General features: G+C 32.6%; 2 protein-coding genes across 2 annotated transcripts; one reads left to right on the forward strand and one right to left on the reverse strand.

The window, feature by feature from the left end:
* The first annotated feature begins 826 nt into the window (after positions 1 to 826).
* On the forward strand, positions 827 to 4327 carry LOC121228301 (ankyrin repeat-containing protein At2g01680). Its single transcript, XM_041111746.1, has 3 exons — positions 827 to 1418; positions 2493 to 2902; positions 3143 to 4327. Exons 1-3 carry the CDS (start codon positions 1106 to 1108, stop codon positions 4016 to 4018), a joined length of 1599 nt encoding a protein of 532 aa, XP_040967680.1. The 5' UTR covers positions 827 to 1105; the 3' UTR covers positions 4019 to 4327.
* A 985-nt stretch (positions 4328 to 5312) lies between these two features.
* Positions 5313 to 12263, reverse strand: LOC107911561 (protein VAC14 homolog). Its single transcript, XM_016839400.2, has 20 exons — positions 11933 to 12263; positions 11720 to 11833; positions 11533 to 11598; positions 11101 to 11190; positions 10886 to 11005; positions 10769 to 10797; positions 10511 to 10653; positions 10332 to 10426; positions 10001 to 10087; positions 9697 to 9804; positions 9489 to 9580; positions 9202 to 9283; positions 8800 to 8865; positions 7777 to 7892; positions 7476 to 7596; positions 7175 to 7336; positions 6916 to 7044; positions 6450 to 6518; positions 5956 to 6234; positions 5313 to 5781 (listed from the first exon to the last, which is right to left on the reverse strand). Exons 1-20 carry the CDS (start codon positions 12020 to 12022, stop codon positions 5692 to 5694), a joined length of 2148 nt encoding a protein of 715 aa, XP_016694889.2. The 5' UTR covers positions 12023 to 12263; the 3' UTR covers positions 5313 to 5691.
* Between the last annotated feature and the right edge of the window lie 1268 nt (positions 12264 to 13531).

Below are 13531 nucleotides of genomic sequence, written 5' to 3' on the forward strand. Positions count from 1 at the left end.
GTAAGTTTGTCCGAATTTTACAAGTAGCCCAATAAACAGCAGATTACGTAGGAAACCTTAAAATATAACAAAAAGACAAAACACCCAACAGTTGAAAAAGATCTTGAGATTCTTACAACCATGACAACTTTTAAACTCTCTTTCTTTATTAAATAAATAGGTTTAATTTTGACTTTAATCCCTGTAATTTACATCTCTCTTTTTTTAATAATTAAAGTTTATATTACAATTTAGGGGATACTAGTAATCAAATAATAAAATTTATTCTTTACTTTAATGGTAACAATTAACCATGTTATCAATTTAGGTTTGTTGATAATATTATATAAAATAAATAAATAAATATTAAATTCAAGTGTGGGTCGAAAAAATTTAAATTTAATTAAGCAATTATCGGATCAAGCTACGAATTAAGTCAAATTAAAGTATAAAAGAAATCCGTTTCAAACCATTTGTGAGGCTAACAAAACATTTTGATATTAATAAATTTTTATATCATGAAATAATATTTTCATTTTTGTTATATAAAAAAAAGAAGCTTAAGTATAAATAAACTCGAGCTTAATCGAGTTCAAATTCAAGCTTGAATATGAAAATTGATTAATAAACTTATTGGTCAATTTAGTATCGAGCTAAATTAAAACTTAAAAAATATATTCAATCAAGTTCTAACTAAGCATCAAATTTTAAATTACGATTCAAACTCGATTGAGGTCAATTAGTGGAGTATATTGAAGAATACCAAATAATTTTGTTGGGTTAAAAATGGAAATATTTATATCCACCTGCTTTCGTTTTTATCAAAGAAACAGTCAACTTTGCCACATGATTGCAACTAAGACCCCATTTTTTCATTTCACAGTCAATCAATTAATCATTTATAAAATAAATAAAAAAAAGCTTGTAAACAAATTCAATGGACACCATTAATACACCATATAAACTCTCTTTCATTATCCTTTACAGCAAAGAAAAACCAGTACCCACCTTCACAATCAAACAAACCCCTTTTAATCCTTTAACCTTTTTTTTAATTAAAAAAAAACCCTTCTAAATGAACAACAAAGAACAGTGAAAATCCGAAGAAGAAGAAGAGGAAGTAGTGATGGAATCGAAGCCTTTACGTTTCCTTACTCAACAATCTTTATTTGTAGCCGTTCGATCTGGTGAACTTGAAGCGGTGAAGCAGATATTAGATAAGTTGAAGAAAGATGAAGCGTGTGATGGATCATCAACGGTGTATGATCTGATGGCTGCTCAAAGTGAATCAGGGGCTACTGCTTTATATATTGCAGCTGAGCATAATTTCATTGAGGTTTTTGATTATTTGATCAAATTTTGTGATGTGGAGATTCTTAAGATCAGGTCTAAGTCTGATATGAACACTTTTCATGTTGCTGCTAAACTTGGACATTTGGGTATGATTTTTTTCTATGATTCCTTTTTTTTTTTTGCTTGATTTTAATTATTTTTTAGCTTTGATTTTTGATTTTTTTTTTGCTTTGGGGTTTAGATGGAAGGATGAATTTTGAATGAAAATTAGAATTTGATTTTTGGATTTTTTCTGTTTTTCTTGAAGTATTTGCGTTTTTCGATGTATATTTGAGATAAGGGTTGGAGAGAGAATTTTTGTAAATATTCATGTTTAACACATACTCGAAGTCGTAACACATACTCGAAGTTCGGAACGAAATTGAACTTATTATTTAGGTTATTTATGAAAATTCTATTTTTCGTTTTTATTGAAGTATTTGTATTTTTCTATGCATATTTAGATAAAGTATTCATGTCCGGCACATATTTGAGTCCGGCTAACGAACTTAAATTTAGTTATTGTAGCAACTTATTATTTGAGTTATTTATGAAAATTTGATTTCCGGATTTTCATTTTCTTGAAGTATTCATGTGTTTTCGATACAAATTATAAAGGTTTGAGATAGAATCCTTAATTACTCATGTTGGACATGTACTCGTATCTAATGTACTCAAGTCCGTCTAATGTATATTTGATGTGATTCTGATGAAATTTTATTTTTAAATTTTCATTTTTCTTGAAGTATTTATGTGTTTTCGGTACATATTAAGATGTACTCGTATTCGACATACCCAAGTCTGATAAATGAAATTGAATTTAGTTATTTTAGCAACTTATTGTTTCAACTATTTGACTTTTTTGAATTTGGGATACTAATGAAGCGTATAGCCAAGAGAAATCATGAACTCGAATCAAAGAGCTTGCCGAACCCATAGAGTAAATATTCCATGTTAGATAGTACATCTTTCTTGGTATATGGAGACTCGAGATAATCGATCGGAACATAAGTCTTATATGAGCAACTCTGAGCTAAAATCGGGTATTTGTCCGCGAAATATACTTTGGTGTGATTTAGGGTAGTTAAACAATATGGGATTGTGCAATATCACTGATATTTAGTTACTCTGTTGTGAATGGTGATTGTCCGTTGCGGATTTATGTACCGTTTTTTCTGCAGGCATAGTGAAGGAAATTTTGGGGTTATGGCCAGAACTTTGTGGGATATGCGACTCTACGAATACGAGCCCCCTTTATTCTGCAGCTGTTAAAGGTCATTTAGATGTGGTAAATGCGATACTGAATGCCGATGCCAGTTGCATACGGATAGTGCGTAAAAACGGAAAGACAGCCTTACATACAGCTGTGAGGTATGGCCTTATCGATATCGTAAAAGCTCTTATCGATTGCGATCAAGGAATTGTTAGCATCAAAGATAAGAAAGGCCAAACTGCACTCCATATGGCTGTCAAGGGTCAATGTCCGGCGGTAGTTGATGAATTATTGTTCGCCAATCACTCCATTCTGAACGAACGTGACAAAAAGGAGAATACGGCATTGCACATTGCTACGAGGAAATCCCGCGCGCAGGTATCTGTTACTTCATGCATGTGTGTATATACAGTAAACATATCATAGAAGCCTCTGTATTAGGAGTCAGATTACATTTTGCCTTCTCTACTCAAATAAATGGGTAAATTAATCCTTATACATTAGATTAAAAAACAAATTTACAGGGGCCTCCATGGTGTATTTACCATGTATATATGGCATTTGTTTCTTCGGCTTTTCATTTTTCTTATGGCCTTTTCTTGCTTTATGTGTATACAGATTGTGAGCTTGTTGCTAACTTATAGATCTACTGATGTCAACGCCATAAATAATCAACACGAAACCGCGATGGATTTGGCTGATAAACTCCAGTACGGTGAATCCGCGTTTGAAATTAAAGAAGCTCTAACGGAGGCCGGTGCTAAACATGCTAGGTACGTTGGTCAAGTAGATGAAGCAATGGAACTTAAGAGGACAGTGAGTGATATTAAGCACGAAGTTCACTCGCAGTTTATACAAAACGAAAAAACGAACCGAAGAGTTACGGGAATTGCCAAAGAACTACGGAAACTTCACAGAGAAGCAGTCCAAAACACCACGAATTCCGTCACTGTCGTCGCTGTTCTCTTCGCGTCAATAGCTTTCTTAGCAATCTTCAACTTGCCCGGTCAATACGTAAGTGATGATCCGGATAGTGGGAAAGCTAATATAGCCGATAACGTTGGTTTTCGGGTTTTTTGCCTCTTGAATGCTACATCCCTCTTCATATCGCTCGCCGTTGTCGTAGTGCAGATCACATTGGTCGCATGGGACACAACGGCACAAAAACAGGTTGTATCGGTAGTTAACAAGTTGATGTGGGCCGCTTGTGGTTGCACATGCGGAGCGTTTTTATCGATAGCTTTCGTGGTTGTCGGAAAAGGTAGTTCATGGATGGCTGTTACAATAACCATCGTTGGAGCACCAATCCTAGTCGGGACACTTGCTAGTATGTGTTACTTTGTTTTCCGGCAAAGGTTCGGGACTTTCCGGAGCGATTCTCAAAGACGAATAAAACGAGCAACCGGGAGTAAGTCTTTTTCATGGTCATATTCTGCAAATATATCAGATGATGATGATTATAACTCTGATCTTGAGAAGATATATGCTTTATAAAACACTATTGTATGCCTGTAAAAAGCATGGGACAGCTAATACGAGACAACCCTGAGTAGCTGAAGAATCGCCCTTTCCGTGAAATGGCCGTTCGGCGGACCAAACGACCGGGTTAGTTTTGAGGATCAAATAAGGGGTCGAGGGGGAATAGAATAGCCATTCTATCGAACCAAATATGATGTAAATGGCATATGATACCGGAAATGTCACCCGATACTCGGGTACCGGTTAAGTACATATTTGTATTATTATTAATATTATCATTACTACTCTTTTTGTGAAATAATAATTACATAATCTTGAATTTAACTTGATTTGATCACAAAATGTTAATAACATGAATCTATATCAATTTGAATTTGTATTAACCCAAATTTGGAACTAACCTAAATTTGTAATTATCTAAATTTCATACTCCAAATGTTTCGTACTTGAAATAATTTGAACTTAAATTATCTAAACTTATAATAAATCTACTCAAAATGAATAAAAAAAAATTGAAACCCGATTTGACTTTATCTAGATTGAATACTAATATGAGAGATGAGTTCAATTTTAAAGCTTTTTATGCCAGTAAAATAAATTTTTGTCAAATTTAAACTTAATGGTACTCAATTTGAACAATTAGCTAATCTTATCAAGTTTTCATTTTTAATATATATTTTAAACATTATTTATTATGAAATTATAATTACTTTTAGTATATATTATTAATCTTAAGCTTAATTATCAAGTTAACTCGAGCTTCAACTCAAACTTGAATACACATAAACTTAATTAAACTCGAGTAACTCAATTATATATCGAGTCAAATTCAAACCTTGAATTTTGAGTTAAACTCAAACTTACAAGTACTCCAGCTAAACTCGGCAGAATTATAACCCTAGTCATCTTTCTCGACTCACCATGTCACCATTGTATAAGTCAAGTTAGGCTTTATTGGAGCACCGCTATGTCTTTCCTTCTTCATTAATGAAAAATTTCTACTAAAAATATATTTATTGAGAAATTCAAAGAAAAGACCTGAACTTTACACTTATGTTCCAAATTCAAACTCGACTCAACTTAATTTGATACAAATTAAAAGGCTAAAAAATACAAAGCCAAACTAATTCAAACTCATACCGACCCAAAAATCAAACAACCCAAATCAAAAATAAATTTGAATCTGAAACATCCCCAACTCAAAAAATTCAAAAAATCTGAAGTGATCAAAACTAAAATGATCCGATTCAACAAATAAAATATTATTGCAGCATCTCAGCAGAATCAATTTATGTACAGAATAAAAAACTAATCAAGAAGAATATATGCATTGATAGTTTCAACAAATATTATTTTTGTACTTAAATTTAGAAAAATAAAAAAGGTTCCCTTATTACATAAAATTCAATGAACAAAAAAAAGAAAGAAAGTATTTTCTAATTCATTTTCTCCCTCTAAAACCATGTGATTTTTTTCAATAAAAATACCTGAACCACATGGGTGTATTTTGTTTGTAAAGGAAAAAAACGAAAAAAAAGAAGAAAGAATTGCTTGGAAAGCTTATATTTAAAAACCCGAATTTTCACCAATAAATTAAAATAAAAACGACTACGATTTACAACTTTACAAACTACTACCAGATACTGGATCTCCCCGCAACCGTGGCCTGATGACCAAACAACTTGCAACTAACCCGGGCCTCTCTTAGATGATCTTGAAACAGCCCGGTTTGTGTTCGATGTTGGGAGCTGCCGGGGTTCTTCAGCTTTTGGCCCATCCTGCATAAAGATCAGGCGATGCCTAAAACCAGTTGACATGTATAGAAATACAATCTTCTAAAGACCCTCAAAATGCATGCAGATCTTCGAAACAATTGAACATACCCGAATCCAAGTTCTAATCTTTTACATTATTAACAAATTACCGACATATGTAACAAGCAACTCGTATACCTTCAATAATGAGTTGTTTCGAGATTGTGCTTGTGATTTCGCAAGCAATCGGTGTTGTCGTTGAATTTGCTCAAACTGTTCCAGCCACAAAGTAAAATTAATGTCGTTTTGTACATTCCCATTATTGAGGTTTTTGTTACCATCCTCAGTAATTTGGGATGCACCGTGATGGGAGTATGGGTTGCCTGACAATGCGTGCTTGAGTTGATCACCAGCATTGAAGGAGTATGTTGGGACGGTTTTTAAACGCGTTTGCAGTATCTTGAATGCAGCACTTTGCTGCAGTTAAATAAGAAAGACAAATATAATGATGAAATATTAATCCCGATGTGTATATGCGCCAATTTACCACGGGCATGAATAAACTTGAGGTTTCCCTTATACCATAAAGTCGAGTTCCATTGTTTTCATCAAGTCGAGTTTACACCAAAAGTCGATTTTTATTCAGTTAGTTCGAGGGAGTGATGCCTAGAAAAGAAAGGATAAAGACATACCTGAGGAAGTAGCATCAAAAGACCATACAATGCTTTCAGCAACCATACATATCTTCCGGGTTCAAGAAGCTGGAAATAGAGAAAACAACAGACCAATAACATAACGGATCTTCTAAAATCAAAAGACAAAAATGGAAAATAGAAATAAACCAATTACTTAGAAAAAAATGCAACTATAGTTACAATTAATGTATTCAACTATGCTATGCTTGGAAGCATGAATTTGTAAAATTGAATTCGGTATTCATTTGTTATATAAATTGTGAAATGAAATGCATATACTATGTATTAGTTAAGAGATTCAATATGATTCTATTTTGAAAAGTATAAAATCATGAATTTCAAAATCATAAATATTCATAGATTTGAAAAATAATCATGGATACTACATTTATATGTGTTTTACCACAGATTGTGAGCTATTAAAAGTATAAGTTCATAGGGCAAGTATTTATAATCTAAGCACCTGCAATCTTAGATGAGCAAAGATCGGGGTTTCAAGCAAACGAATCAATTTATCAAGCTGAACCAAGAATTTGACGTTAATATCTTCCTCAACCAGGGACTGAATCACAGCACTCGCATGCGGATACATCTATCAAGCAAATAAATACTTATATTAATAACCATAAAAGTACATGGTTCAACGTCGCATCTCCTCACCTTAGCCCATAACACAAAAAAAGGAGATATTGACAAGCAATTTAAAGGAGATAGTTCCTTACCTGAGCTAATAAACAGAGACTTATAATTGCCATTGGTGAATGGCTCCATGAAGCATACAAAGCAACAAATAAATCTTTTCCAGCAGCATTAGCCAGTGACTGTTTCAAAAGTTTCCGAATCTCAGACAGCTCAGAAGAAGTGAGTAGAATTAAATTCAATGCCTGAAACACGAGAGAAGCAAACTTAAAATCTGGTGCTTGATGGAAGTAACAAAGCTAAAAGTTAATTACTTACTTTATTTTATAACTCTAATAGAAGAGCATAATTGCATTAGTTAAATTCTTAAATATGTGACAGAACCTGAACCATAATGCAGGCAAATTCTAGGTCTGCTTCTCCCTCTAGTATGGAGGATAGCTCACGGTAAACCCTTTCAGCATCCAAGAGATCACAAAGTCTACGTATTATCAAAGCTCCACGCCTAAGGAAACAGGGACATGATTTGCAAAAGAAAGAGGTGAGACATTTATACATAATTAAAATAACTACAGCTAATTGGCCATTTAGCCTAAATGAGAGATAAACAGCCAAAAGAAAAAAAATCGTAATAAATTTCAAAAAGGAAAAGAAAAGCACTGGGGCTTGAGGGGACTAGAATCACCTCTCCAGGAGAGAATGATCGATCCGGAAATTTTGCACTAGAAAAACAACAAGCTGGCTGAAATGTTGGGGATCTTGTGCTATGCATGCATGAATGTCAAGAACTAGGAGCACCACCTGATAGCAAAATCCAGATTGCAACGTAAATTAGTATATACAAACAAGAGCATTTTTAGGTTAACACCACACAGACACACATGTAACACATATACTAATAACGAGAAATTTATAGAAATAGTTGGAGCCAAAAATCATGAAACCAAATATTAACAGTTTTAAATTTTATGTCCAATGACAGTTAGATATGTCCAACATAAAAACATCACGCTATTTAATACATGGCAAAAGAAGTAAGAACTAAGTACTAGTACTAGTGACTAAGATGCTCCGAATATATTCCTAGGAAGAAAATTTCCCAAGCATTGTTCGATTATCATCCATTCAGCCTATAGAAGGACAATTATTGGAGATAAAGAGAGCAGTATAAGCACAGCAAGGAATGAAACAAACAAAAAAACTCAATAATGAATGTTGAAAATATATAGACTAGCAGTAACTTGTGCCAAACTATCGAAATATACTGTCAGAGGGATTGAGACAGATGTTTTTCTAACAAAAATAAAGCAAAAAAACCAGAAGGAAACAAAGCAAACTAATTGCGTCCAAGAAAGAGACATCATACTGAGAGTGAAATATAGTGATTCTTTAGGCTCAATGTTTTGAAAACAACTGATCCTTAATCCCCAATTCCTTCCAAAAGAGAGAGAAGAAAGAGGCGATATGGACAAGGAAAACCTCTTGCAAAGGCAAGTCTCTATCTAAGTTCATAGGAAGGTAAGGATATTGCCAGCTGGGTTAGCTAGTTTCAGTATCACCATTCAAGAAACAAATTAAAGGACATAGGGTTCATCCTATTGAATTATAGCGATACTAAGACACAGAACAAGAATAAAGAAATGAAACAAAACAAAACCCTTCATGGAACAATTGAATAGAAAACATTTAAGTGGCAGCAGAAAATCACCTCATCAGAAGAGTCAGCTAGAGCTTTCAAAAGGGTGTCAAATATGTCATTTAGAAAACACAATACCTGTTTCAGGTTAAAAAAAAATTAAGCACCATCTATATTGGAGTAATATTGGCATAAAAAATAGCAATTGGTTATAAACTTCAAATTTCAGACTTTAAAATGAGCTTATACACTTCTTACTTTGCTTTATATTGAAATTATCATGCCTTTACACGGGAAATCAAGACTTTTTAATACACAAATAGATTTCAGGAAGCAGCATCAGATATGCTTCCACCAAACATGAAAGCCAAATAACATATGGAAAGATATGAGATTTACCCAAGATAATGAAAAACTAAAATATCATGCACACCACCAGATGTATATGAAATATACAAATAACTGCATCATCACCTCAGAACGATGTCTGTCTAAAAGGGTTGATATCCAGTGTAACGCTTCAATTCTCGTGGCTTCCCACTCACTATCCAGTTGCCTGTCAGTCAAAAATATAGTAATTACTATAAAATCATTGTAAGATGAAATTATTTCAGAAGCAAAACAAGTCTCAGTTTTAAGCACTTTTTTTTTATAGCTCTTCAAATTGAGAAGAGATATATATAGCCAGTTTTCAGGAGCAAAGTGCAAACTGCTAGTAACATTTCAAACCTAGCATTTTTCCCAGGTAACAAAAACTACACCTCCTTGCAATGGAGAGAATGGCTCCCACATTAAACGCTTCTTCTGGTTCACCCTTGACTGAACGAAGCTCCTCATTGGTTTCACGAGCAAACTAATATTTGAAACACACAAAATTATCAGAGGAAAGAACTCGCAATGAGTTTCTAAAAGGCATTGCAGATGGCTATTTAAGACACATTAAGGAGAATACAGAAGACAAAAGCTTACCCCTCTAATTTTCTCTTCTTTATCAGACATGCAGGGGAGAATGGCTCCGAGTATGTCAGCATAGTAAGGAACAAGCTGGTCTCCACCAAGTTTTACAAACTCATTTATCTGTACAATGAGAAAATCAAAATGTGAAATTACCAAATTAAATAATTAGTTCATGAATAGCAAGAAAAAATAAAGAATATCATGTTATTGACAAATATATTGACAAGGGGAAAAATCCTTTATCAAGATTATTTTCCTTTTTCTGCTTTAAAAATCTTCTCCCAGATATGGTAACACAAAGTCTAACTCTACTTACCCAAGTCATAGCTGTTAACCGAGTGAATTCATCAGGAGAAGCAGCCCTTTGCACCAGTATTTCAGCCATGCGACCATAATCTACAGACTTCAAGAGAAGCACTGCTCGAGTCAGAAAATTAAAAATGAACAAAATATTTTCTTTTTAAGAGAAATACTTTGGTAAACGATAAATAATAACGCAAAACTTCTTTTATAAAAAATCTTGAGGCGCCAATCATGCCATTCCCATAAAGATTTGTGGAAAAGACAACAATGGCATAAGAAAATTAAAAACAAGTGCCCATGAAACAAATCCAGCAAGCAAAGAAAAAAATAAGTATAAGTCTTACTGGGGAATTCTTGATCTCTTGGAGAAACTCAGAAAGTGCTGAATCAGCTTGTTGCCGTATTTCATGACTGGAATCACTTAACATATTAAACAAACCTGAAAGTTATTAACAGCAAGTTAATTAAAACAATTTCTCCTAGAAAAGTAGCGGATTAATTTAAAAGACTGTAACTTAATTACCATCAAGAAAATCAGGTAGGAAACCCAACATGTCAATATCTGGAACACTGTCCAGTACAGTTATCCATCCAACCAAAAACTGACGGACATAGGGATTCAAGACATTCATGCGTTCCCTCAACAATGGTATAAATTCTTCAATACTGAAGACAGAAAACAAATCAATAACATTAAAAGATTTTGCTCCCAAAATATTTGATCAAGACCTATAACTATGACAAGATTCATAGAGCACAATTGGAAGGGAATAAAGCACACCTGAACTGGTCACTTTCTGTAACAATGTCCTGTTTCACATGGTAAAACAGGAGTAATAAATCCCATATTCACATAGTTACCTAGATGCAAAATTTAAATGAGGAAGCAATTATTAACCTTCACTAGCCTATCTAAAAGGTGAGCAGCACTCTGCACATTGGCTGCAGAATCAGCTGATAGCTTGCACAAAGCATCAAATATCTGATTAAAGAATATGATAAAATCTCCTCGGACAACCTGTACAGCAGAAAACGGCAAATCCAGTCCACCATCAGTCAAGAAAGCAAGAGACAAAAAAATTTAATTTTATAAGCTAGCCAATCCCCTTTCACCTTTGCAATGTTATATAGAGCTTCACAAGCATAATAACGAACTCTGCTATCTTGGTCAGAAAAAGAATTAAGCACTGGTGGCACAATTTGCTGGTAGATGCATAAAAAGCAAATTAATCACTAAGAAGAGAGAAAGCTGAGAAATAACTGACACTTATTAATACTTGAAAAAATAAAAAGCAATCATCAGATGTAAGAGCATCTAATTACTCTAGAAATGGAAACAGTGTTCTATCTCAGCGAGTTATGAAAACAGTGCTTATGAGAGGAACAACCAACAAACAATTTGCATCTAATGACTTAATCACGAGGTCTAATTCAATCCTTGTAAGTGTTTCCAATTCTATACATGTTTCTAAAAATGCCACGGTAAACGTTATTCTATACATATGTCAAAAGAAAGGTATTCAAAGGCAAACTACTAATCCATACTTCAAGATGTTGAGAGGCTTCAGAAGTCAACCCAACAGTAGCAGCAGCTAAACCTATCAATCCTCCCTACATAAACACAACGCAAAATTTAACAAAACTGAGCTAAATTTAAAATTAAATAGATAGGAAAATCTCATACAAATTAAAAATGATTCAAAATTCTGAATATGATTCATTATCCACCAACCTTACGGTGATTAGCTTGTGGCGAGTACGTATACTCAGTGGTCAACAAACTGATCACCGCCGATATCTTCTCGTGATCTCCTAAAGCCGCTAGCTGTTTCACAATTCCTTCAACCTAAAACATAGAAATATTAATATTCAATTACGATAACAAAAAAGATTAAGAAATTCAATTATCAAAACATCAAATTCCAAGGAAATTCAAAAAAAAAACCTCAAGTGCCGCATTCTTCCGCTTCTCGTAAAGCTTATCGGAGAGATTACGGAGAACGGAGGCGGGAACCACAGAGTGCGCGTCAGCCATAACAGAATCTTTTTTCAAAAATACAAATACATAAAACAACGACAGACAAACTTATAACAAAAATCCTTCAATTAAATCAAATTTGTTTCCTGATCTTTTCAAATTCGAATCTGAACATAACTTTCTATTTTTAATTTGAATGAGAAATCAGATCTGATGAAATCAAGAATATGCGTAGCGGTTATTTTTTTGTCAAAAGGCAATCGGATTTTCTATTTTCTTTTTCTTTTTTTGTATTTCATGATTATGTGATTTTTAAAATAATAATAATAATATTGATTATGTTAATAAAATTAAATGGGTTTGGATAAAAAAGATAAAAGAGCACTGCAAGTGACACGTTAACGAAATGATCAAATTACTCTTTTTAAGGGTAAATTACCGATATTTTCTTAACTATTTGTATTTTTTTTTCGGTCATTAATTATGATTAATTACAAAATGTTTATTCGATTAATTGATTTTTTTTGGTCACAATGGATGATGGGAGAATGATGTGGTGGTTTTTAAAATTATTATAATAGCAACTTTAATGTTCAACATTATATATTATATCAATTCAGTTTTGATTCTAAAAAATTAACCCTCAATGTTTACACACTATATAATTTGGTCCTTTTTTTTCCAATTTTTCATTTCTTTTGAGCCTTCCACCTAAAAAACTAAATCTATCAACTAAATTTGATCGAAAATACACTAAAAATAAAAACACTCGAAAGTCCAAGATAATAATTTTCATCTTTTCTCATTCCTTTAAAATTAACTATCAATATCACAAATAAAGTAAAATTGAAAAAAGACAAAAAAAAAGATTGCACAATGTATAATGTTGAGAGTTAATATTTTTGGAATCAAGACTAAATTAATATAATGTATAAACGTTAAGAGCTAAAGTTATTATTAGGTCAATTTTAAAAGTTGCTAAGTTATGTTTCTGGTAGTAATTTAACTGCGAGTGACCAAAAAAAATTTTGAATAGTTAAATAACTAAAAAAGAAAATTTTAAATAGTTGAGTGATTATTTTATAATTTTTTATAATTAGATGATTAGAAAAAAAATACTAATAGTTGAGTGATAGTGAAAGTTTCCATTTTTTATTGTAAAGTTTAGCCAACGTGATTGAGTCAAATGTTCTTAAGGGTATACTTGGAATTCCCTGTAGTAAAAATGATACTTTTTAACTTTTTTCCACCAAATTCTCTAGATTATAGACAAAAATATTTTCTCTAAATAAAAAAAAAATCTTCATACAACTACTGTTGTAAACCTAAAAGAAAATTTGAAAGAAATAAAATATTTAACAGAAAAATAAGATAAATATTTTAAAAAATATATATTTACAACAACAAATTAATAATTATCTTTAAAAAAACCCGTGAATAAAAATCACACTCGGATATTTTGTGCACTTCTTACCTAAGATTGAGCCAAGTCAACAGTTTGTTTAAGATAATAGGTTGAAATTTGTCATATATGTACGTAATTTTCAAGAATTTACTACTTATTTT

This window comes from Gossypium hirsutum, chromosome A04 (assembly GCF_007990345.1).
Source record: "Gossypium hirsutum isolate 1008001.06 chromosome A04, Gossypium_hirsutum_v2.1, whole genome shotgun sequence".
Classification (NCBI taxonomy): domain Eukaryota; kingdom Viridiplantae; phylum Streptophyta; class Magnoliopsida; order Malvales; family Malvaceae; genus Gossypium; species Gossypium hirsutum.

What these genes read in the sequence shown, in the direction of transcription:
- LOC107911561 (XM_016839400.2), bottom strand. Translation starts at nt 12,022, where the DNA reads ATGGCTGACGCGCACTCTGTGGTTCCCGCCTCCGTTCTCCGTAATCTC. An exon ending in ATTCTCTCCATTGCAAGGAG is followed by an intron (nt 9,284 to 9,488) that starts GTGTAGTTTTTG and finishes TTTGACTGACAG; the next exon opens with GCAACTGGATAGTGAGTGGG. An exon ending in GATCATTCTCTCCTGGAGAG is followed by an intron (nt 7,597 to 7,776) that starts GTGATTCTAGTC and finishes CTGTTTCCTTAG; the next exon opens with GCGTGGAGCTTTGATAATAC.
- LOC121228301 (XM_041111746.1), top strand. Translation starts at nt 1,106, where the DNA reads ATGGAATCGAAGCCTTTACGTTTCCTTACTCAACAATCTTTATTTGTA. An exon ending in TGCTAAACTTGGACATTTGG is followed by an intron (nt 1,419 to 2,492) that starts GTATGATTTTTT and finishes TTTTTTCTGCAG; the next exon opens with GCATAGTGAAGGAAATTTTG. An exon ending in CGAGGAAATCCCGCGCGCAG is followed by an intron (nt 2,903 to 3,142) that starts GTATCTGTTACT and finishes ATGTGTATACAG; the next exon opens with ATTGTGAGCTTGTTGCTAAC.